The sequence below is a fragment of the Podarcis melisellensis genome (assembly GCF_964234715.1).
Source record: "Podarcis melisellensis genome assembly, chromosome: 2".
Taxonomy (NCBI): Eukaryota; Metazoa; Chordata; class Lepidosauria; order Squamata; family Lacertidae; genus Podarcis; species Podarcis melisellensis.
This window is the reverse complement of record NC_138529.1, coordinates 102,579,088-102,602,327: the sequence shown is the minus strand read 5'-3', so window position 1 is coordinate 102,602,327 and position 23,240 is coordinate 102,579,088. Positions and strand designations below refer to the sequence as shown.

At 44.9% G+C, this 23,240-nt stretch overlaps 1 protein-coding gene across 6 annotated transcripts in view; it reads left to right on the top strand.

Moving 5' to 3' along the window:
- Positions 1–23,240, top strand: part of PXK (PX domain containing serine/threonine kinase like) — a 50,274-nt gene that overhangs the window by 19,968 nt on the left and 7,066 nt on the right. For 2 of the 6 annotated variants that reach the window (XM_081902389.1, XM_081902390.1), the window contains exons 4-17: positions 1,324–1,510; positions 4,348–4,425; positions 5,778–5,851; positions 5,976–6,050; positions 7,836–7,940; positions 10,233–10,334; positions 12,481–12,642; positions 13,933–14,050; positions 14,166–14,244; positions 15,398–15,446; positions 15,661–15,738; positions 15,962–16,048; positions 17,193–17,262; positions 20,496–20,555. In XM_081902389.1, the coding sequence (XP_081758515.1) occupies positions 1,324–1,510; positions 4,348–4,425; positions 5,778–5,851; positions 5,976–6,050; positions 7,836–7,940; positions 10,233–10,334; positions 12,481–12,642; positions 13,933–14,050; positions 14,166–14,244; positions 15,398–15,446; positions 15,661–15,738; positions 15,962–16,048; positions 17,193–17,262; positions 20,496–20,555 (1,324 nt within the window). Of the gene's footprint in view, positions 1–1,323; positions 1,511–4,347; positions 4,426–5,777; positions 5,852–5,975; positions 6,051–7,835; positions 7,941–10,232; positions 10,335–12,480; positions 12,643–13,932; positions 14,051–14,165; positions 14,245–15,397; positions 15,447–15,660; positions 15,739–15,961; positions 16,049–17,192; positions 17,263–20,492; positions 20,556–23,085; positions 23,118–23,240 lie in introns of those variants that run through there. The other 4 variants (XM_081902387.1, XM_081902388.1, XM_081902392.1 and 1 more) reach the window with 3 other exon arrangements.

Below are 23,240 nucleotides of genomic sequence, written 5' to 3'. Positions count from 1 at the left end.
AGAAAGGCTGTTGTAGACACTTCAGCATTATTGAGACGGAAAAGCTTTCTATATGTACACACACACACACAATTATCTTTGGAATCCTGGTGGTTGTTGTGGCAGGTGGTTGGAGCAGGTAGCCAAGCTCTGTGCTTGGCTTACTGCTTGTGGTGTGTTTGCAGGGGGGCAAGAAGCTATAAACCTGGGTTCAGACATCATGGCAAGCCAGATTCTGCCTTGTTTCTCGGCAGTCCCGCAGCAGTACGAGCATGGGACGAGCAGAGCAAGAACGTTTCAACAGCTTGCACAAGTGGGCTGCTCATTCGCATCAAACCATGGTTTGTTTTTAACTGTGCTTTGACATCCAAACCAGGCCTTTTAGTGTATTTAGGAATAACATTTTGGAGGTCCCAAGTCGCAAGGTGGTTAGATTGGTCTCAACTAGGGCCAGGGCCTTTTCAGTACTGGCCCCAACTTGGTGGAATGCTCTGTCACAAGAGACTAGGGCCCTGCGGGATTTGACATCTTTCCGCAGGGCCTGCAAGACAGAGCTGTTCCGCCTGGCCTTTGGTTTAGACTTGGTCTGACCCTTATGTTTCCCTCCCCTTATGGTTTTGATCTATGGGCTACTTTTAAAATGAGGCTGCATTTCAAATTGCATTTTAACCTGTATTTTAAATTGGGTCCCCCCCATTATGTTTTTACTGTAATTTTACTGGTGTTAGCCGCCCTGAGCCTGGCTCTGGCCGGGGAGGGCAGGGTATAAATAAAATTTATTATTTATTATTATTACTATTAACTAATCTGGGTACATACTCAGGTATTTCTGGGTAAATACTCAGGATTGCTTAATTCCCTCTGGTTTGGGTTTGTTAATGGCCAAATTTCAGTTACATGTCAGCGGTTGTGTTTGAATGTCATGATAAAAGCATCGCTTACTATAGCATACCGTGATGGGAATGAGCTGCAGGGAGCTCCTCTTTCCCTTCTTCTCCTCTGGCAATGCTTGGAGAAAAAAGGGCTTTTGCTTCTGTTTTTGACCAGCATTTCATCTGAGCTCAATAAACCCTGGTTAATCTGAATTATGGTTTGCATTAAACAAGCCAACTTCAAACAACGGGCTATGAAGCTGACGTGTTTCAACCAAGTATAGCCAAGATTAGGGTTCATACCTAACCCTAAGAAGTGGTTAATCAAATATAGAAGTGAAAGTCTCTGTTGCTCCTCTGGGGGAAGGGAAGTACATGAGGCTGTTTAATTGAATGGAAACCAACTGCTTAATGGAATTTTTAGAGTACCTTCTCTTACGTTGTACCTCTTCTGCACCTTTTGTTTTTGAAGATATCCGCTCTCAGTCTACCTCTTCCTCCCAAAAAGTTGATTGGAAATATGGATCGCGAATTCATAGCTGAAAGACAGAAAGGACTCCAGAACTATCTCAATGCAATTACTTCCAATCACATTCTGTCCAACTGTGAATTGGTCAAGAAATTTTTGGATCCAAACAATTACTCTGTAAACTACACTGGTAAGTAGGCTATTTTGGAAATTTCTTTGCTTGTTTTCATTGGAAAGTCCTTTAGCCCAACAGTTAAGGCAGGAGGACTTCACCCTTCTCCTCTTTTGGGGTTGGAGGATCAATCCACATTGCCCACTATAGCTCCTAAGGAGTTACCCTTCTTCCATAATGGTGCAAGGGCTTGAAACAGTTGACGTCCGACTGAAATCTGGGCATCCTTGCCAAAGAGAGTAGGGGATAATACGGGTGGAGGGAAGCTGAACTTACTGCCATGGACTGCAGTCTAGGGGTCCCAAGTTTGGGACACTGAAATTCTCTTCTTAAGGCTGGTACTTACTTAGTAGACATGCAAAGGATTGCCTTGTAGACATGCAAAGGATTGCCTTGTAAAAGTGTTTAAAACTGAGTGCAGGATTGCAGCCTCAGAACACTTGAGACATCTTTTGAATTCAGGAGACTGGGAACTTGAAAGTGGTGCATGTCACAGCCTGGCAATATAGTTTTGATGTATTTCCTGAAGGAAGTGATGAGCAGTTCAAAACAAAAGCATTTCTACCTACAGCTCTCTGTTTTAAAAAGAAAAGTGACTTTAAAGTGAGGAGCTCTGTAAACAACAACAACCCCATAATGTTGGTACAATTCAGCATTTATTTAGCACATGGTTGCCCTGGATTTCAGCCCCTATTGGACCCTTTAGCTGATCGTTTTTTGAGTGTATTTTGACACTGGAGCAGCTGAACCAATGGTTATAGGTCCTTCATGAAGCCATTGTATAAGAGTCTTGCACACCTAGGACCAGAGCGTTCAATAGGCCATTGAAGCAGATCAACCATTTGCATCAAAAAAGATATGGCGATGAGGAGGAGGAGGAGGAAGAGGAGGATGATAATACTGCTGCATATATACCATGGTTTGAAGTTGGCTTATTTCCACCAACTAGAGAACAGATTTACCACAGTTGTTCCATGTATGGATGACACAAGAAGTGGCTGTTCATCTAAAGCAGATTCAAAACCACAGCTTTTGGCTTCTTGTGTCATCGGTTTGGCTACTGCCTGTGGTTTGTTAGGAGAGGAATAAACTATGAACCCTGGTTTGGACAACATGAACCATGGTTTATCGTAATGATATGTGAACCAGGACATTGTTTTCTTCAGCAGCAAGGGCCTTCTGCAACACTGAGAAACTTCATCAAATTGTGTTCTAAGTGTTATTGGGAGTCCTCCCTCTGCAAGTCTTCTGCCCAAGATTTGCCCATCTTCTGTGGGCGCAAGCCGGCTTTGGGTATGGGTAGTATTTGGCATTTCATGATTAATAAGCCAGACTTTCATAGCTCCCCCCCTTATTTATCTGAGGAAATATTAGGACTACAGCAAGAGACCCCCATACATTTGAAATCTAAACTAAGGAACTGAAAAGCGTCCTGTTCTTTCTTCAGCCCACCAGCTCATGGAAATGCCTGCTACAGTAGCTGCCGTGTTCTTGTTAGGCTGTTCTGCTTAAACATTTCACAGCTCAAGGCCTCATCTCCCACTGCGCACCTCTTTCATCCTTAGAGATGAAACACCTGAGCACAGTGGGGCAACGTGAGAACGGAATGTTGTTTTTAACTTTTGATTTCCTCGGCTTCTCGCTGCCTACTGTGATGCAACCTTCCGTGCTGATTCACAGAATATTTGTCTTCATAGAAAACTGTAAACTAGGCACATGGCCATTTTGTGTGTGTGTGCGTGTACATGAAAGGAAATGTAAAGAATAGCAAATATTCCAGACAAATGACAGAGAATATCCTTTTTGTAGGCTTAACAATGTCCTGGTACATAAGAGAGACTTCTAAAGAGATTACAGCATCCTTGGTTGACTCTTACTTCAGAAGTCAAATATATTTTTTTATCCAGCACATCTGATTTCAGACATTATACAGATGCTTGTGTCCTTTTTTCAGACAAGGGCCAGTCAAGAAGGGTAGGGTTATGTGGCCAGAGCCTCAGATTTAGAAACCTGTTAACTTTGGGGCCTTTGATAAGTTTTACAACTTGTTTTTGTGAGCATCAGACACACACACACATTGCTTAGACCTGCAAATTTGAGCAAAAATAGATGTGACATGTTGTTGTTACTTGAAAAAGGTTTTATTAACATTTATGAATATTTAAAATCTATCTGTTCTAGTGGCAGAATATTTTGGTGTCTTGTTTTATTTCCATGTGCCATTTTGTTGTTGTTGTTGTTGTGGCTAAGGACCTCAAAAGCCTGAAATGACCTAGGCCTCTCTGGACCTCTGAAAGGGCCTCACATGGAAAGCTACCAGGGTTGTTAGATGTTGACGATTAGGATTGCCGTTCCTGATTTCAACACCAGGCTACCTTGAGAGAAAAATTATTTTATCTAGGGCAGGAATGGGGGACCTGTGAGTCTCCAGATATTATTGAACTCCAGCTCCCACCATCCCTGTCAATCATCCATTCTCTCTGGGACTGATGGGAGTTGTAGTCCAGCAATAGCTAGAGGACCACAGGTTCCTAACTCCTTATCTAGGGACTCCTCTTCTTAAATAGAGTGTTTTAGTCTTTGCTGAGTTTTGCCCTCACAGAAGCCTACCAATAGCCTCTTTTTGGTGGTGGGGTTGTCACCTGTTATACCCATATAAAATATTTACTTTGTGGTGCCTAGTACTCTGGTTTTAAATAAAATCCCAGGAAGTGTGTGCATTTAAGTTGAACTAGAGTGGAAAAGAACCCTCTGAGGAGACACCCTCTCTTATGCGAAACGTTATAAGGTAACAGCTTCACCACTGACACTTGTTAATATGTGTACCTGACGGTCACCCAAAATTCTATTTTCAGAGATTGCCTTACAGCACGTTTCGATGTTCTTTCGGTCAGAGCCAAAGTGGGAAGTGGTGGAACCTCTAAAGGATATCGGTAAGAGTTTTTTGCTCGCTAGGTAAAGCGATTGCGCCACAAACCAAGAAATGTGCTGTCGGCTTATCCAACCCAATTGAGTGTCCTCTGAATAGCAGCAGCAGCAGCAGACATGATACCTAGACATGATACCTTCATGCAAATATCAGGCACACAGGGATTTTGTTCTCTGCCGTGGTCTGATTGCACTAGTAGAAGCATTCTTTGCAATGTAAATAAGGGGCAGAGGGCAGGGTTAAATTCCTCTACCCTTCCCTCCTAGTCTTGATCCAGATTGCCCCCCTCCAGGCCTTCTGTTTACTTAAAAAATAATAATCATGCAGTTGCTAATTTAATCCTCCTCTAGTTTAGCCTTCCGTAAAAGCTTTTTCCAGCCTTCTAAGTGGTAATGGCAGAGATGGAATCTGGGCCCTTTTCATGTGCCAAGTCACCTTGAACATTAAGCCTTGACCGTTTAATACTTGTGTCATATATTAAGTTGGTGAAGATGATCAAACTGTGGACCCTGATGTGTTTCTGGATTGGTTCCCCCTGTTTACCAGACGTTTACCACTGTGTGTCAGAACAGTTTGAGGCCCTTTTCAAGAGACAGACCCCCCCCCCCGTTATGCTTAAATTTTATTCAAATGCACATTCCATGCACACACCTCTATATTAATATTTAAAATGAATTAGAAAGTTTGTTTCATGTAAACTTCTGATTCTTTGTGTTTTCTGTTGTAAACGAAGAAAGTAAGGCTTGAAAGATAGTTTCTACAAGTGGCTTTTGAGAGGTGGAAGTGAGTTTATACATAGGCGTGTCCCACTTCAGACTATTTAGAGAGACCCAGTGCCTTTTTTTTTCTTAAAAAAATGTTTAGGGGTACTCTCATTTTGACTCAAGAAAATCACCATTTTTTTCAAATCAGGAAAAATAAATACAGTAAATGGACAAAAGCACAAAGATTCACAAAATGTTTAGGAGTATGTTTACCCCTGTGCACCCCTCAGAAAAAAGCACTGGGGAGAATGGTCATGAATCAGCCTGTAACACAAATAATCCAAATATTAATTTTTAAGGACCACCCACGTCCACACAATTTAATGCAATAGTGCATTTGTACAGTTGATAGTGAAAAGTCCCTTTCCTTTTTATTTGAGACTGTGAAACAATGAGGTCGTATTGGAACAGACTTTCCAAACTAATTGGTGTTTATAGAAAACACAGAATTGCTGCAGGAGAATTGGGGTCATGTTGGGTGCACGCCTGGCCAATCTGCTTATCTGAACGTGGCTTGTGTAGAAAATGAAAACCCTGATTTGGCAACTTCAATCAAACTATTGGTAATCGCGTGGCTGTTTTCTTTTTTTAGGGTGGAGGATACGGAAGAAATATTTCTTAATGAAGATTAAAAATCAACCAAAGGAGCGGCTAGCGTTGAGCTGGGCAAGTTTCACTTTTGGGAGCCATTGTGGTGCTTCGATTACAGTGTGTCCCTGTTCTTTTAATCAGTGTGTGGTGTTTTGTTTGTTTTTTGTCATTTTGAGTAACATAGTCATTGTATTTCCAGGCTGACCTTGGCCCTGACAAGTACCTGTCTGACAAAGATCTTCAGTGCGCTGTGAAACTTCTTTCTTCTTGTTCTGTGAGTAGTTTCTTCAATTATTACTTTTAATCCACATACTTTCCTTGGTCCAACACAAAACTTCACAAAAGTCAGTAGTGCACAGAGGTGACCGTATCTCATCTTGATTTCAAACCCTGGCCCTTGGGCTACCTACCACCCATGCATCGTTCTTAAACTGGATGGGCATTTAAAGCAGTTTTCATTAGCTGTGAATCTCCCTGTCACAGCCGGCTAGGAGTTTATTTTGAGCGTTCCCTTTTTGTTAAGTAAATAAAAGAAATACATTTTATTGCAGGTTTTTTCCCTTGTGTTTTGGTTTTTTTTAATATGTTTTTACTGCAATATTTTCTTGGGTAACAGTAGAACAGGCTTCCTCAAACTTGGCCCTCCAGATGTTTTGAGACTACAATTTCCATCATCCCTGGCCACTGGTCCTGCTAGCTAGGGATCATGGGAGTTGTAGGCCAAAAACATCTGGAGGGCCTAGGTTGAGGAAGCCTGCAGTTGAACATACAGAGTCCCTGTTTTCAAGTCGTAAACTCCGTCATATTCAGAGAGCGAGACGTTTCTTTTATAGGCAATAAGGGGCTGAGGGAAAAGAGAAGTCGGAAGAGAGAGGGGAGGAAGGAGGAGGCAGTAAAAGTTCATTGCTCTCCCCATTTGGGATCCCCAGCAACTGGCAATTCTGCCTTTCAGCAGTTAAGGTGAAACATAGACATCTGGGCTAGTAGCCATTAAAGAAAGCTGCATTGAAGACTTGTGTATGCTTATTCAAAAGCCAGCCCCACTCTGTTAATGGGGATTTTAACTGTGTGGATTGGGTAAAATGAGCTGTGCGACCATAAGCTCTACAGGAACAAAACAAGTTTATTTGTGAACTAATTTGTGCAAACAAATGAACTGTCCTCATGGTTTCATCCCAAACACCATGTGCAATAGTAACCTTGCACAGTGGTACCTCTGGTTACGTACTTAATTCGTTCCGGAGTTCCGTTCTTAACCTGAAACCGTTCTTAACCTGAAGCACCACTTAGCTAATGGGGCCTCCTGCTGCCGCCGCGCCGCTGGAGCACGATTTCTGTTCTCATCCTGAAGCAAAGTTCTTAACCTGAAGCACTATTTCTGGGTTAGCGGAGTCTGTAACCTGAAGCGTATGTAACCTGAATCGTATGTAACCCGAGGTACCACTGTATGCCCTTCTCTTTTATCACTTTAGGCATTAGGTACTTATTTACAATGCAATAGAAGCTCCTGAGAGTGTCGTTTGGTTTATCCCTGTAAGCAAACACATTTCAGAGTTGCCACAAAAAACCTGATTGTCATGTTCAAAATTTAAACAAAAGTAAAGGTCTCTGCTGGGAAACGCTAATCCTTTAAATGTGAGCAATTGGCCACGCACAAATTTGTCTAGAACACACAGCAGTGTTTTTGCCAGGACATCTCTCACTCTTTGAGCAGGCTTTGATGTCTGCTGCCTACTGGGGGGGGGGGGGGGAACTGATCATGCAACAATCTTCTTGAATTACCGTGTGCAGGAGTCGTGTTTGGTACAATGAATGTTCAACAAAATCAGGGGTGTTTTATCGAGCTGAGTAAAGCCCCGTTCGGACTGTCATCTTAATAATCCCTTCCCCTAACTTGGTGCCTTGCAGATGTTCTTAACCATGAGGTTGAAAGGACTCCATACTCCCCATCACTGGTTTAGATCACTGTGAAGACAGTACTTGCACATTGAACTTGGTGGGACCTAGGATCAGAACGTTAGAAAACTTAAATGTGTTTTCTCCCTTTTTTCAAAAACAGCATCCCTATATTTACAAAGTCACTTTTGCAATGGCCAATGAATCTTCTGCACTGGTAATAAGACCCTTCAGCGAAAAAGGAACACTCAAAGACCTGATATATAAGGTAGGGTTAAGTATGCTCTCGAGGCATAATGTTTTCAAGGTACATAAGTAACGTGGACTTGATGTATTTGCAGAGCGTATTTTTTAGGTCTGCAACATTTAATAAATCTAAAGAACCATTTTGCTTGCATGCTATATATATATATCCCTAGTAACTGGACAGCAGATTTTTACAACATAGCATGGTGTAGATATTTTTTTTAACGAAGTTCTTACAAGTGCCAAGCACCAAGCTAAGAGGCATTTTTGGCATTTTTTACTTCTCTTGCTCACACACAAGGGGGTGGGTGGGGTGTTCCTCTTCTAAGATGTTGCCTGCTACAAGACCTGCATCTAAAATCAAGGAAAACGATGCCTTGCTTCAGAACTATTGTTCTACTCACATGCAAATGTAGTTACAGTGGTGCCTCGCAAGACGAAATTAATTCGTTCCGCAAGTCTCTTCGTCTTGCGGTTTTTTCGTCTTGCGATGCACGGTTTCCCATAGGAATGCATTGAAAATCAATTAATGCGTTCCTAGGGAAACCGCCTTCAGACCAGGTCCGGGGACAGTCTGTCCCCGGACCTCTTCTGAAGGCTGGGGGGCGCGGGCTTCGCAGCAGCGCTACGAAGCCCGGCGGCTGGGGCAGGTGTTCCCGCCCCCCCCCCGCTTCGGAGCAGCGTTCCGAAGCAGGGTGGCTGGGGCAGGTGTTCCCGCCCCCCGCCCGGCTTCGCAGCAGCGCTACGAAGCCCGGCGGCTGGGGCAGGTGTTCCCGCCCCCCCACCCCGCTTCGGAGCAGCGTTCCGAAGCGGGGTGGCTGGGGCAGGTGTTCCCGCCCCCCCACCCCGCTTCGGAGCAGCGTTCCAAAGCGGGGCGGCTGGGGCAGGTGTTCCCGCCCCCCCACCCCGCTTCGGAGCAGCGTTCCGAAGCGGGGTGGCTGGGGCAGGTGTTCCCGCCCCCCCGCCCGGCTTCGCAGCAGCGCTACGAAGCCCGGCGGCTGGGGCAGGTGTTCCCGCCCCCCCACCCCGCTTCGGAGCAGCGTTCCGAAGCGGGGTGGCTGGGGCAGGTGTTCCCGCCCCCCGCCCGGCTTCGCAGCAGCGCTACGAAGCCCGGCGGCTGGGGCAGGTGTTCCCGCCCCACCACCCCGCTTCGGAGCAGCGTTCCGAAGCGGGGTGGCTGGGGCAGGTGTTCCCGCCCCCCGCCCGGCTTCGCAGCAGCGCTACGAAGCCCGGCGGCTGGGGCAGGTGTTCCCGCCCCCCCACCCCGCTTCGGAGCAGCGTTCCGAAGCGGGGTGGCTGGGGCAGGTGTTCCCGCCCCTCGCCCGGCTTCGCAGCAGCGCTACGAAGCCCGGCGGCTGGGGCAGGTGTTCCCGCCCCCCCACCCCGCTTCGGAGCAGCGTTCCGAAGCGGGGTGGCTGGGGCAGGTGTTCCCGCCCCCCGCCCGGCTTCGCAGCAGCGCTACGAAGCCCAGCGGCTGGGGCAGGTGTCCGGGATCTCTTTTGAAGCAAGCGGCTGCGGAGAGACGCGATCTCCCCGCAGCCGCTTGCTTCAAAAGAGGTCCGGGATCTCTTTTGAAGCAAGCGGCTGCGGAGAGACGCGATCTCCCCGCAGCCGCTTGCTTCAAAAGAGGTCCGGGATCTCTTTTGAAGCAAGCGGCTGCGGAGAGACGCGATCTCCCCGCAGCCGCTTGCTTCAAAAGAGGTCCGGGATCTCTTTTGAAGCAAGCGGCTGCGGAGAGAAGCGATCTCCCCGCAGCCGCTTGCTTCAAAAGAGGTCCGGGGGCAGCGGGAAGAGCTGCCCCCGGACCTCTTTTGAAGCAAGGGGCGGTGGGGAGAAGCGATCTCCCCGCCGCCCCTTGCTTCAAAAGAGAAGACCCGCTGTCCCCGGGGCAAGCTTCGTTTTGCGAAGCAAGCCCATAGGGAAATTCGTCTTGCGAGGCAACTCGAAAACGAAAAAACCTTTCGTTTTGCGAGTTTTTCGTCTCGCGAGGCGTTCGTCTTGCGGGGTACCACTGTACTTAGGATTGTATCCAACTCAAGTTCTACTCGAGAGTGGATCAATTGAAATGATGGATCTAAGTTGTCTATTAATTTCATTAGGTCTACTCTTAGCAGGACTATCATTGGACACAACCCTTAGACTGCAGCTCATGTGATTCATTGCCTAAAGATTTCTTTAATCAGGGACCTGCCCTAATATTTTCTTAGTGCATGCAAGGGAAAAAAACTTTTTAAGAATTGAAATGCCTTGTGCTGATGTGATAAAAAAGTGATGTTTGAGATTAAAAACAAAATTGCTGTTACGATTATTACAGGCGAAGCCAAAAGATCCATTTCTGAAGAAGTACTGCAACCCGAAGAAAATTCAAGGTCTTGAACTTCAGCAAATTAAAACGTTCGGCAGACAAATTCTAGAGGTACAGGATTTTTTTTAGATTGTCTAAAATAGATTTGCTGTTAAGGCAGGCAATCCACTTGAAGTTCTAAACGGTAACAAAAAGTGTATCTGAAACCCAAATCAGCTGTTAATGTTTTTCCATGTGTGCTAGAAATGTCACATTGGAATGCAAAATCCGAATGAATTTTGCAGAGGAAAATGGGTGAGGTATGGCTGTATGCATGCAGGTAGAGGAGACTCTAGCCTTGCTTGTATTTTGTTCCTGTAAAATGTTCCTGGGGTGCAGGTGCAAAGCACACCTTACCTGGGAAAGGGACCTACCTTTTGCCATGTGGAAGCCAATCTGTTTTGAAAGAAGCAGTCCCTTAATACATGCCTATGATCAACGGCTTTTGATTGTTTTGAGTCTACGACTCCCTTGACCAACTCCATTCTTTCTGTGTCACCCTGTGGGGCTCATTCAGGAGCCCAGTTACATCACCCCTTGCCTGCAGAGCTGGCAGCCTCTCACCCTTTTTCAAAGACCCTCCCTTGTGAGGTGTTCCCTCAGCCTCCTCTCCTTGGGAGTCCTCTGGGCAGCTGCTGCTACCATCCCTGGTCTCTGAGCTGCCCTGCCCCCCACCCCAAAGAGAGGTGCCTCCTCACACTGCCCCACAGGGGCCTGGGACTTGTCGGTCCATTCCCAACGGCAAGGGTTGGCAGACTGGCTAGCTGTGCTCTCTCATCCACTTGCTTGCTCACTCCAAGGCCATCTCAGTTCCTGGCAACCAGCACCCCCGGCCAGCCCCAGAGGCACCATTCTCCTGGGGAGCTTGTAGCCAGGGCAGCTGCAACAAACAGCTGTGGAAGCCTTGGGGAGGCAGAGACGCAAGAGGGCATCAGAGGGGGGAAGGAAGGAAAGAGGGCCAGAGGGCCAGTGTGGTGTTGAGGTTAAGAGCGGTAGACTCGTAATCTGGGGAACCGGGTTCGCGTCCCCGCTCCTCCACATGCAGCTGCTGGGTGACCTTGGGCCAGTCACACTTATCTGAAGTCTCTCAGCCTCACTCACCTCACAGAGTGTTTGTTGTGGGGGAGGAAGGGAAAGGAGATTGTTAGCCGCTTGGAGACTCCTTAAGGGGAGTGAAAGGCAGGATATCATATCCAAACTCCTCCTCCTCCTCCTCTGACCATCATTCACGGCACACTGATTGGAAACCACTGCCTAAGATCATTGGAAGTGTGCTAGATGCAGTACGTGGCCTAAAATGCAAAATGTGCGGGAATGTTCAGGGTGGCAGGAGAGGATATATTGTTTATTCATATCCTTCCTTACTTGTGCCAGCAAGTTCCTTATGTAGCAGAGTTACATTCCCCTTCTCACGCACAGAAGGCTCGTTAGAACCTCTTACTATTATGCCATTCAATCTGCCACAGATTGAATTGTACGTTCCTGGTAAGTTCCTTCGAATCCCTCTTAAAAGAATAAAGACACCACAATCCTATTCTTAGTCAACAAAAAGTAAGTTTACTCACGTCCAGGCAGTACACAGTATGAATCCTGAAGGCAGGCTTAAAGTTACAAATAGCAACATGTGGATTTACCACATATGGGGGAAGGTCCCTGTGCTGCTGTTGGCTGCAGTCCTAGCTGGAAGCAGACAAATGGAGAAAGAGAAAAAAGGGGGGTGGGAGCTGCGTGACCCTTTTGTTACCTGGACAGGTAGGGTCACGCCCACCTCTGGTCACTTGCAAGAGGAAGGATGCTCCAGGCCAGGAGGAACAGGAAGTTTCGACTGGCTGGACCGATTATATCCTTGCATGTCCACTCTAGCATTACAAGGAATGTTGTACTTGACTGCTACCCGTGGATCACATCCCACAAAATGCAGGTGTGCACCTTGTGAGTTCGAGGTGGCTTGAGAAGGGTGGGAAGGTATTTAAGCAAATCTGTAGCATCTGAAAGGGGAGAGGAAGGGCTATTGGATAGTAATAACAGAAGCATCAAAGGCGGTTGGGCAGGGGAAGTGTGAATAGGGCTTGTACTCATCACAGAACGAAAGCCCCCAATTAATGCCCTTTGGGATGTGTGGGAGGGTGTGGGATACATCCTTGGGCAGGCGTTTAATAGATCTTGGCAAGGGAATTGATTTCCTCAAACTGAAACATCTGTGTGCTTGGTCTCCCAGGTCTTAAAGTTCTTGCACGAAAAAGGATTTCCGTACGGCCACCTCCATGCTTCCAATGTCATGATGGACGGGGACACATGCAGGTTACTGGATCTGGAGAATTCGCTGCTGGGGCTCCCCTCCTTCTACCGGTCCTACTTCACACAGTTCCGCAAAATTAATGTACGTCGAGGCAAGCATCTTTGTGCGTGGGAATCCGTTATAGATGTCATACGTTGCAATAGTTGTTTTATTTAAAAAGAAAAGCTATTCAGTAATGCTACGAGAGAAGCTTAATAGAAAGATGTTTAAAGGATGTTTTGAAACACAGCAGTGTTTTGTTTTTTTTGGTTTTGTTACAATAACTAGTTAACACTTATCTCTTTTTTTGGAAGAAAGAGGAGGAGAATTGTAGGGTGGCACCAAAAACCAGAAGGGAGAAACCCCTGACTTGTTCTGGTTTTGTTTTCCTAGAGGGAGAGGGAGAATGATAAGCCAACTCTGAAATGCCGAAACCTTGCAGTATGTAGTTGGCTTTTTCAGATAAATATTATATTGCACAATGAATGTACAGTTGCTACTCCTTTGCTACAGCGTATTTTCACCAAAGAAGGGCATTTGTGAATACCATATACAGTGGTACCTTGGAAGTCGAATGGAATCCGTTCCGGAAATCCGTTTGACTTCCAAATCGTTCGGAAACCAAGGCGCTGCTTCCGATTGGCTGCAGGAAGCTCCTGCAGCCAATCGGAAGTCGCGGAAGTCACGTCAGATGTTCGGGTTCCAGAGAACATTCAGAAACTGGAACAATCACTTCCAGTTTTCGATTGTTTGGGAGCCAAAACATTCATGTCCCAAGGCATTTGAAAACCAAGGTATGACTGTATTGTAGTACTGGTGCTGTAAACATGTGAGTAGAGCACCGATGGATTATCCTGGAGGGGGTGGAGTCTTGTTTTATCACTTGGAAAAGCTCCTCTCTCTATTATAATGTCAAACTTAACATCACTTATCTGATGGGATCTCTGCCATATTGGTAGTCCTGAAAATACCTTGTAGAACAAGTTGGATCTTGCTGCTTTCAAAAATTGTTACCTAGTTGTTTTGAGTTTGCTCGAGACATGAGCTTGCAATATAAGCAGTCAGCAGAGAGGCTGTTTTGTGTCTGTCCCAAATCACAGTTCCCTAAACTTGCTAATCCTCCTGTGGCTCGATCTTAACCCATGCCTGCTCAGAACTAAGTCCTGTTGAGTTCAATGGGACAGACTCCCAGGTAAGTGTGTATAGGAATGTAACCTTAATTCATGTAATTCATGCTTGCCGTTGGCGGTTATTCATTTTGCAGCAAGTACACACAGGAAGTAAACATTCGTTACAAGCGCAGGATCGCTGATGCCAGTGGAGAGTAGGGTTCATGTGATAATCACGTGATATTTTAAGCAAGCTGTCTCTCCCTCCCATTTCTTTTCGCAGACTTTAGAAAGTGTTGATGTGCATTGCTTTGGTCACTTACTGTACGAAATGACCTACGGGAGACCCCCGGACTCTGTTCCAGTGGACAGCTTCCCCCCTGCACCATCCACATCTGTAGGTGAGTGCAGGTTGCTGCTCAAAGCAACATTTCAGCCTAGTTCAAACTCTGATTGTTTGCATTTCTTCTACATTTCTCACCTTCAACTTAACTTCTGTATTTCTCGCCCCTTCAGTAACTGTACTGGAATCCATTATTTCCCCCGAAGCCATGAAGAACGGCATGCCTACAGTCTCCCGGCTCTTACAAATGCCGTAAGTCCCTATTTGTTCACCCTGTACAGGCTAGTCACTCCTAACTGCTTCGAGTGACTCACTTGGTCATGGAACCACATGTTTGAACATCCGCTGTATAGTTTTGAAAGTTGCTTTGTTCGCTGTGCATTCGGATGCCATCACCACATTTTGTGTGGTAGTTCCTGGGATCACAGAGCCATAGCTGTCAACTGTCCCTTATTTGGTGGGAAACTCCCTTATCCCAGCTCTGTGTCCCGCTGCTGTCCCCTATTGATGATGTCCCTTAAATTTCCCGGGTTTCAAAGGAAGCAGCTCCTCTCCCTCCCTCCCTGCCGGGAGGAGGGAGGAGGGAGGCTCCAACTGTGTTGCTTGGCTGCGTTGCTCACCCAATAAGGAGTCTAAGAATGACTGGGGGGGTGGAGCTTTCATGCCTTGTGCCGATCAAATCGGCCACATTGCCTGGGGACTCGCCTTTGCTCAGCGCTTCCCAGCGGAGAGGTGACGGTGGTTTTCCTTGCTGCATCCCCTTTGCTGGGTTGCTGCGCTGTGGGAACCACCGCTTGAGGCTTCGTTTGGCTGCTGGCTGGGCTTTCTGCCTTTGGCTCAGAGGGGCTCAGAAGCCGAACATACCTGTGCCTGGAAAATCCCTTATTTTGGCTGCTGACCCCTTATTTTTGAGGCTGCTGGTCCCTTATTTTCAAATCTGTAAGTTGACAGCTATGCACAGAGCAGGTTTTTGTCTATCTGGATACAGTTGGGCGCCTTTTTGAGTCAGGGTGGTGGACTGAACCTTTTGAAATGGCACTGGTTTTGACCACTATTTTAAAAACTGCACTATTCCCCCCCCCCCATTTCTTAGAATTTCTGAGCAACACTGGGTCACAGCTAAGTCTGGCTCCTTGGAATTGCTGTCTCCTGCTTTAGTCATTGCACGGCAAGCTATTTTTGCAAAGCAGCTCCTTACCTAGTTGTACTAGTTTCCACTAAGCTGCTGGAGACTTGAGTTGAAAGGAGCTGCTTCACCCATATCTACCTTGTCATATGGAGCTTAATCCAATTAGCTGCAGTTCCTATTATTCCAAGTGCAAAATTAAAAAATCCAGCAGTTAGGTAGGATGGTGCTTGCTGGCTGGCTTTTGAATGTGCATTTTCTGCTTGTTTTTTATTTCAGGTTATTCAGTGATGTCCTTTTAACAAATTCAGAAAAAACACAGTTTAAGGTACAGTTGAATTACATTGATGGCAATTTGCTTTGAATAGTATATTTTATCTAGCCGTCCCTTCCCAACTTTTCAGTCCTTGACACATTGCTACTTCTCCCTGGCCCCCCCTCCCCCTAAGCCCAACAGACTTTTAGAGAATATCTGCATGAATGCCATGTTATAAATATTAGTCTCTCACCAAGCTGTGGACCTTTTTCTTTTCGCTTATCAGATCCCCACTAAGTTAAAAGAAGCATTGAAGATTGCCAAAGAATGCATAGAGAAAAGACTAGTAGAAGAACAGAAACAGGTAAGTTTCGAACCTCTTTCCATTAGTGCTGATGGTTTCTCAGACAAATACTGCTAATTATTATTATTATTTTGGGTTGATATTTTTATAATTATTTCATTTTATAATCTATATAAAGCAGAGAGAACTATTACAACAACATCTAATGGGGAAATGGTTTTTGAATTGGTAAACATTTGTAATCTGCTTTGTCCCCTAAGTCCTTTTCTTCTTTCGTTAAAAGATTCATCAGCACAGAAGACTGACGAGAGCCCAATCTCATTATGGTTCAGAGGAAGAGAAAAAAAAGAGGAAGATCTTAGCACGAAAAGTAAGCAGCACTGGAATCTAACATTAATAATAATAGTTCTCTCAGAATGGGAAAATAGTGTATACGCGATCATCCCATTTCAAACTGTATATAGCAGGATACAAATGAGAGCAGCAGCAATATGTTAGGCAGCGATTCATCCCTGTTTAAAAACTTTATTAATAAATATAATGGGAAAATAGTTGTATTTATTAATAACATTTTAAAACAGGCATGGATAGCTGCCTAGCACATTGTTGTTTATCTCATTTATATATATCTCTTCTGCCTAAGAAGATAGTGTCTTCGGATCATTCCATTTCTGTACTTGCAACAACTCTGTGAGAGAAGCTAGAGCTAGAATAAGAAGTTTTAGCTATACTGAAACTTCCTGGCTAAGGGGATTTCAACCCAGCTGTTCCTGATCCAAGTCTAGCATTTTGTACACTACCTCACAATGCGGTAACTTTTGGTAGATCTGTACCAACTCTGTGTGGGTGGTTGTGGAGATGGGTCTATGTCAAAAGACTCTGATGTGCATCCTACCCTCAAAAGTTCATAATGTGACTGTCTGGCGGGAGACAAACACAGGCTGAAATCTACCCTGCACAAAGGACTACGCTAATGGTTCAGTCTACATCCTGTCCACCACTGTGATGGCACATTTCTAAGCCAGATAATCATTCCTTCTCGCGGTAGTTTCTCATGGGAAAATTCTAAACCGGTGAGGGGAAGGTTCCACTCATTTAAAGGACGTTGTTTTCCTCCGTCAGCACGTTGAGGTAGTCAGAAGAATGGTCCCAGCTAACGCAACAAGAGGGGAAGATTCCAGTTCCAGGTCTCAACACTGCCTTTTAAAACTGTTGTCATGTTTCGACAATAGTAGTGAGCTCCAGTTGCCACTGTGAACTGAAGCTATACCTGCAGTATTCCAAAAGGTGGTAATTGGTGAGGATTTGGGCGCCCTGTGTAAATGCTCTTGGCCCCTGCAGTTAAGACCTGTCCATCATCGCTGCTGCCTGTCATGCAGTCGCCATGCTAATTCTCACAGGGTTAATGTGTGTGAAATGCTGCAGGCCAGTTTGGAACTAGGAAAAAGAGTTGCGAAAAGGCAATTGGCTAACCACTTGTGAACTGTTGAATCTCTTCCTTTTTGTGCCTGCAGAAGTCTAAACGCTCGTCCTTTGAGAGTGGAGAGGAACAAACGATGAAATACAGCAACTCTAACAATTCAGGTAACTAACTACACCAGGGGTCAGCAAACATTTTCAGCAGTGGGCCGGTCCACTGTCCCTCAGACCTTGTGGGGGGCCAGACTATATTTTGAAAAATAAAAATAAAAAATGAATGAATTCCTATGCCCCACAAATAACCCAGAGATGCATTTTATAAGACATCTGAAGGCAGCTCTGTTTAGGGAAGCTTTTAATGTTTAACAGACTATCGTATTTTAATATTTTGTTGGAAGCTGCCCAGAGTGGCTGGGGAAACCCAGCCAGATGGGTGGGGTATAAATTATTATTATTATTATTGATATTATTATTATTATTACTACTACTACTACTCATGTAAAAACACCAGGCAGGCCCCACAAATATCCCAGAGATGCATTTTAAATAAAATGACATGTTCTACTCATGTAAAAACACGCAGATTCCTGACTGTGGGCCGGATTTAGAAGGTGATTGGACCGCATCCGGTCCCCGGGCCTTAGTTTGCCTACCCATGAATTACACCAAGATAGGAGCCTTGTTATGACATATGAGGCACTGGAGCAAGATTTTTTTCCTGCGGAGTCTAATGAAGTGTGTGTACAATTACAGATAGGTAGCCGTGTTGGTCTGCCATAGTCAAAACAAAAAATATTCCTTCCAGTAGCACCTTAAAGACCAACTAAGTTAGTTCTTGGTATGAGCTTTCGTGTGCATGCACACTTCATTGTGTGTACAATGCTGACAATGCCATTGCTATGAGGTTGTCAGACCTCGAGCTGTGAGCTAGGGGGACTTTTTCTGGGATAGTGACTTGCAGTGCTCAGGATCTCCTTGTTAGCCATTTTCCATAGATGCACAAGGATTGGCATACACTTGGGTTGGCACACCCTTGCCCTGGCTGTGGCAGCCCTTTGTGGCAGCAGCCATTTCTTATGTTGAGCCTGACTAATGCACTGAGACCAAAAGCTGGAAAATGCACACCATCTCAATGTGAATTAGCCAATATTTCCCTTCTGCTGCTAGCAATTGATTCACCAGGAAGGGGAGGAAAGCTGCCTGCATGAGAAGGGCGATAGGCCCTTGATATACATTCCAAGCAGAGCATTTTTATTTTTTTTTTTAAAGAGAGATATGTGTTTATTAAGTTTTCAAACACAGCAACATCCAAACGAGACTTAAACAATAAAGAGCGACTATATAGAGCACGGTACTCCCCTTAGAAAGAAATTAATAGAAGGTTCTGCATACTTTTGCAGACCTTGTAATAAAATATATTCCACCAAGGGAGATTTTGGAAGCGTCGCTTATCAATAAGGTAGCCTCGCCACATAGAGAGATGTGTATTGCTGCGCAGCGCTTAGCGACCCAAATTAGATTGTGGACAGAAGATACATGAAGAAACCCATTGGGGTCTGTTGCTTTAAAACAGACAAGCCTGAACTTGAGCAATGGGAAGCTGTGGATTTGATCCGAGCAGTGGCTGGGAGGTAGACCGTGCTCCCCAATGGGCTGTTCTTCAAAATGAAATTGGCCTTGTGTCTTCTTCCCAGCGTGTGGAAAAGAAGCAGGGGTTTGATCAGACAATAGGCCTGTGGAACAAGAGTTAAATGCACACAGACACACTCTGATCTGATCTGATCTGATCCATGGCCACTGCTGCCTGCTGCATAACTCTCTCTAAAAAAACAAAACCAGCACTGGGAGACATTTTGTCCAACTCCCACATATCCCCTAGTTTGGCTCTCAAGGATTTAGTAATTCATTACTTCCCAGAACTTTTTCATGGTGTACAATCTTGTTCATGACCAGGTGCCGACAACATCCGCTGACCTGGCAAAACCCACCTGCAAATCCCCTTGTGTTTAGCTAAGAGTACAGTTGGTAAAGTTTCTTGCTGGGATTTTAATTCCCCTCCAGGCAAGTTTGCACTAGTGGGATCACTGATCCGAAGGATAGAATTAGTCTCTATGAAGCAGACAGAGTATTGAAATTTGCACAGGGTTTGCCCTTCTCTGCTGCAGACTGCATGGCGTGACCCACCACAGAACACCCGGGCCTTGTTTGCATCCCACCCACTCATATTCTGCCTGGTTCCTCAGCTTAGCTACAGGGCCAAACTGTAACATGTTGAATGCATCTTTGCATTCAGCGTGGCTAATTTAAAACAAAAGCAAAACAAAATAGCTGCCGGTGCGGTTCTTTGTTTAAAAGTCAGGACCGTGACAGGTGAGAAATTTAATTCTTTTGCAGGAAAAGACTGCCCCACCCTCACCCCTGCCTGCTATTTTGTTTTGGAAGGAAAGCTCTAATTGGCGCTAATAGAAGCTTTCCTCCTGATACTAATAGTAGTTTGAGGGGAGGTGGGATTTTCATATGGACTGTGGCAGAGAATGAAATAGTTAAATTCCCCATTCCCCTCCTGCTGTGGTCTTGAATGTCTCCCACTGTATCTGCCTCGCCGAGAGATCACATTCACCCAATCCTATACCAGCTACACTGGCTCCCGGTGGAGTACAGGATCAGGTTTAAGGTGCTGGTTTTAACCTTTAAACAGCTTGGGACCCTCGTACCTACAGAACTGCCTCTCCTGGTATGCCCCATGGAGGACCTGACAGTCTGGAAACAACAACACTCTGAAGATCCCGGGCCCCAGGCCCAGACTGTCCTTGACCAGAGCCCAGGGCCTTTTCGGCTGTGGCCCCAGCCTGGTGGAACACTCTCCCATAAGAGACTAGGGTCCTGTGGGATTTGACATCTTTCCGCAGAGCCCACAAGACGGAGCTGTTCCGCCAGGCCTTTGGTCGGGGTTCAGTCTGACCTATTTTCCTTTGTATAAGAACAAGCATGAAGGAGGCTTCCCAACCTGTTCACAGGTCCTTATATGATCACTGAAAACAGTTGATCCTGGCAAGTATTAACTGCTCTCAATCTTAACCTGGTAACTGCCATTTGCCCAGATTTTAATTTGTCTGCATTAATTTTAAGATGTATTTTAATGAATTGATGCCTGTTTTTATGTATACTGTGTTATTTATATGATGTTAGCCGCTCTATTATTATTTATTACTTGTTTTTTTTTTAAAAAACAGTCACATTAAATGCGCCTCCACATTTAACCTATAATGTGCAGTTGGCCCAGTCCCCTCCCTGTGTGTGTAGGTTTGCTGCTTATTTCAGCAAGCCTCATTTTAAGCAGTGAAAATGATTTTGAAACTGCACCTTTTTAGCAACTCTGGATGTTTCTCATTCAGCAGGCTCTGGGGCGAGTTCACCTCTGACATCACCTTCTTCCCCTGTTCCACCTTGTACAGCAGGTGAGTTAAAGAGTCGACACGCCGCCTGCCCATCTCTCTCTTGGGTTTTGTTGCCAAGCTGAAGAATGGCTAATTTTGCTCTTGATGAGACAGGAAATAATACCACTTGCCTTAAAACGCATCTTGATAGCTTTTTGATTCTGCCTTGTCACCATAGAAGAGAGTTCAGATTTTGTGTTTCTTCTTTGAATCTGGCAAACTGTTTTCAGCCTTCTTGTTTTATCAGCCTAAACGTGAATTACTTGATCGTTTGTACTTCCTTTAATCCTGCTTGCCTGGCTCCTTTGCTGGTGCTAAACCTAAGTTATTCCTAGCCCATTGAGATGACTTCATTTAAGCACCGAAGCAGAATAGTCTGTATAAGATATATTCATATGTTCAGGTTAATACCTCCTTGTTTTCCAGTGTGGTGGGTTCTTCTGTCTGCCTTTTTCACTGTGCCTTTCCTTCCTGTTTGTTAGTTCAAGTTTCCCTCTATCCTGTCTTAGGATTTTGCAGGCTTCAGTCAAAGCCCCCTAAGTGGGTTTCTTTCACATGGAAGGGGCAGAAAGGGAAATCAGAGAACTCTTTTGTGCTGTCTCTAAACTACTTGGGTCCACCATACGTTTGGGCCCTTTGGGTGTTTGCCTGCGCTGCACGACCAACCGTCTCACTACATGTCTATGTGTCACCCCCTTGCACCTTTTAACAGTTTGAAAAAGCGCTCGCTCCACTTTCAGATTACAAAAGACATACACATTGCTAGGCATCCTGAGTAGTGCGTTTTCTTAATAGAATAATACAAATTGGCATTTAAAAAAAGCACTGATTGAGCAGCTGATAACTCAATGGTGTGCCTGTGGTGGATGAAACAGCCACCTGAGTGGTTTAAACCAGTGTTTTTCAACCACTGTTCCGCGGCACACTAGTGTGCCACGAGATGTTGCCTGGTGTGCCGTGGGAAAAATTGAAAAATTCGAAAGGTTCAAAAAGAAAGTATTTTATAATTTTTCATATTTCTGTTTACTTACTATTTCATAATAAAGTAATTATAAAATACTTTCTTTGTGTTTATTTGATTCCTATGCAAGATAATTACTTTATATATAGTCAATATAGGCACAGAGTTAATTTTCTAATGGTGGTGTGCCTCGTGATTTTTTTCATGAAACAAGTGTGCCTTTGCCCAAAAAAGGTTGAAAAACACTGGTTTAAACTGTGTGTTTTCCATTGGAACGACTTCCACCAGAGGACACAATAAATGCATATTGTGTGTTTATGTGGTGAGTGGCAGCTCAGAAGCGAAATGACTTAAAGAATTTCCTTCCTCCTGGTTGGATACATTACTCCTTAATTTATTTAGATAGTGGCAGATGTTGATCGTCAAACAAACCTCTGTGGTTCTAGGCCTTTGGTAGATATAATTTGGGCACAGTTGCTTGCTTGTTTTGATATTTTGTCATGAGCTTACTAAATCCATATATAGTGGCTGAATTAACCTTGGAAGGTAGTGGATCATTTCAGGTCTGTTTTCTAGCGATGTCTTCCATACAAGACAAATGGATTTTGAAAATGTATTTCGAGATTACTGCTGCTTAGGTTTTGGGGGCAGGATTGTGAATAAGATACCTTGTCTAAAGGGACCTACTATCCACAGTGCTTGACATATGGGAGTCCATAGTTCAATAGACCATATGCATGCCTTGCAGAAGGCTACAGGTTCAATCCTTAGCTCCTGCAGTTAAATATTCCTAGGTAACAGGACTGCAAGATGCCTTTTTCTAAGAGCTCGGAAAGTTGTTGCCAAGCAGAGTAAGCAATACAGGCTAGAGGAGAGAATCTTCTGACGCTATAAAACAGCTCCAGTCTCTGAAGTCCTTCGAAAGGGAAAAAAAATGAATGTTTTTGTATGTGGTGTATGTACTATGATCTGGATGTTTTGTTATCTCTGGGCAATTCATTTTAGGACAATGGTTCCCAAACCTTCCCTCCCTGCCCATGGACCACGTGAAAATTGCTGAGGGTCTTGGTAGACCACTTAATTATTTTTCTGCATGTTGTTAAGCAATTGTAAGGCACTCTGATAGATGCTATATGATTTTTTTTTACTTGAATCAATATTAAACTTCTTGCATTAATTTAGCTGCTAATCCTCTCCACTCCTTTCAAGTGCTTCCTCCCAAATCACTTCTGGTCCACCTAACTCACCCTCTGGGTTGATCACTGCATTCTAAGGGTGACAGAGGTTCACCGCTGCTTCTGCCGCTGTCACTCTTCACAGACAGGCCGCGAACCACCTAAATGAAGCTTGCAGACAGCACCGGTGGTCCATGGACCACAGTTTGGGAACCCGTGTTTTAAGCCATAGAAAAACATGTCAGCAGGCCAGTTTGTCTAACCATTGTGTTCATAACTGTATTTAATAACCGATGTCTGTATCTCCTTATTGTTGTTGAATAGCCCTCTTAACATCAGAATACTGACTGTTTGTGCTCTTTTTCCTGTCTCTTTTCTCTCTCTCTTTCTCTTTCCTTTCCGCTGTCTTCAATAGAGCATGCGCCATTTTGAACGTGAATTCTTGGTAAAGTAATCTGATGTTGATGTTTAAAGATGTTTACCCAAAACGGAAAGCATTAGTCACAAGTTATTGTGGTGAACTGTGCGTTAAAAACAAACCGAAACACGCTTTGTCATCTCTCTTCAGCT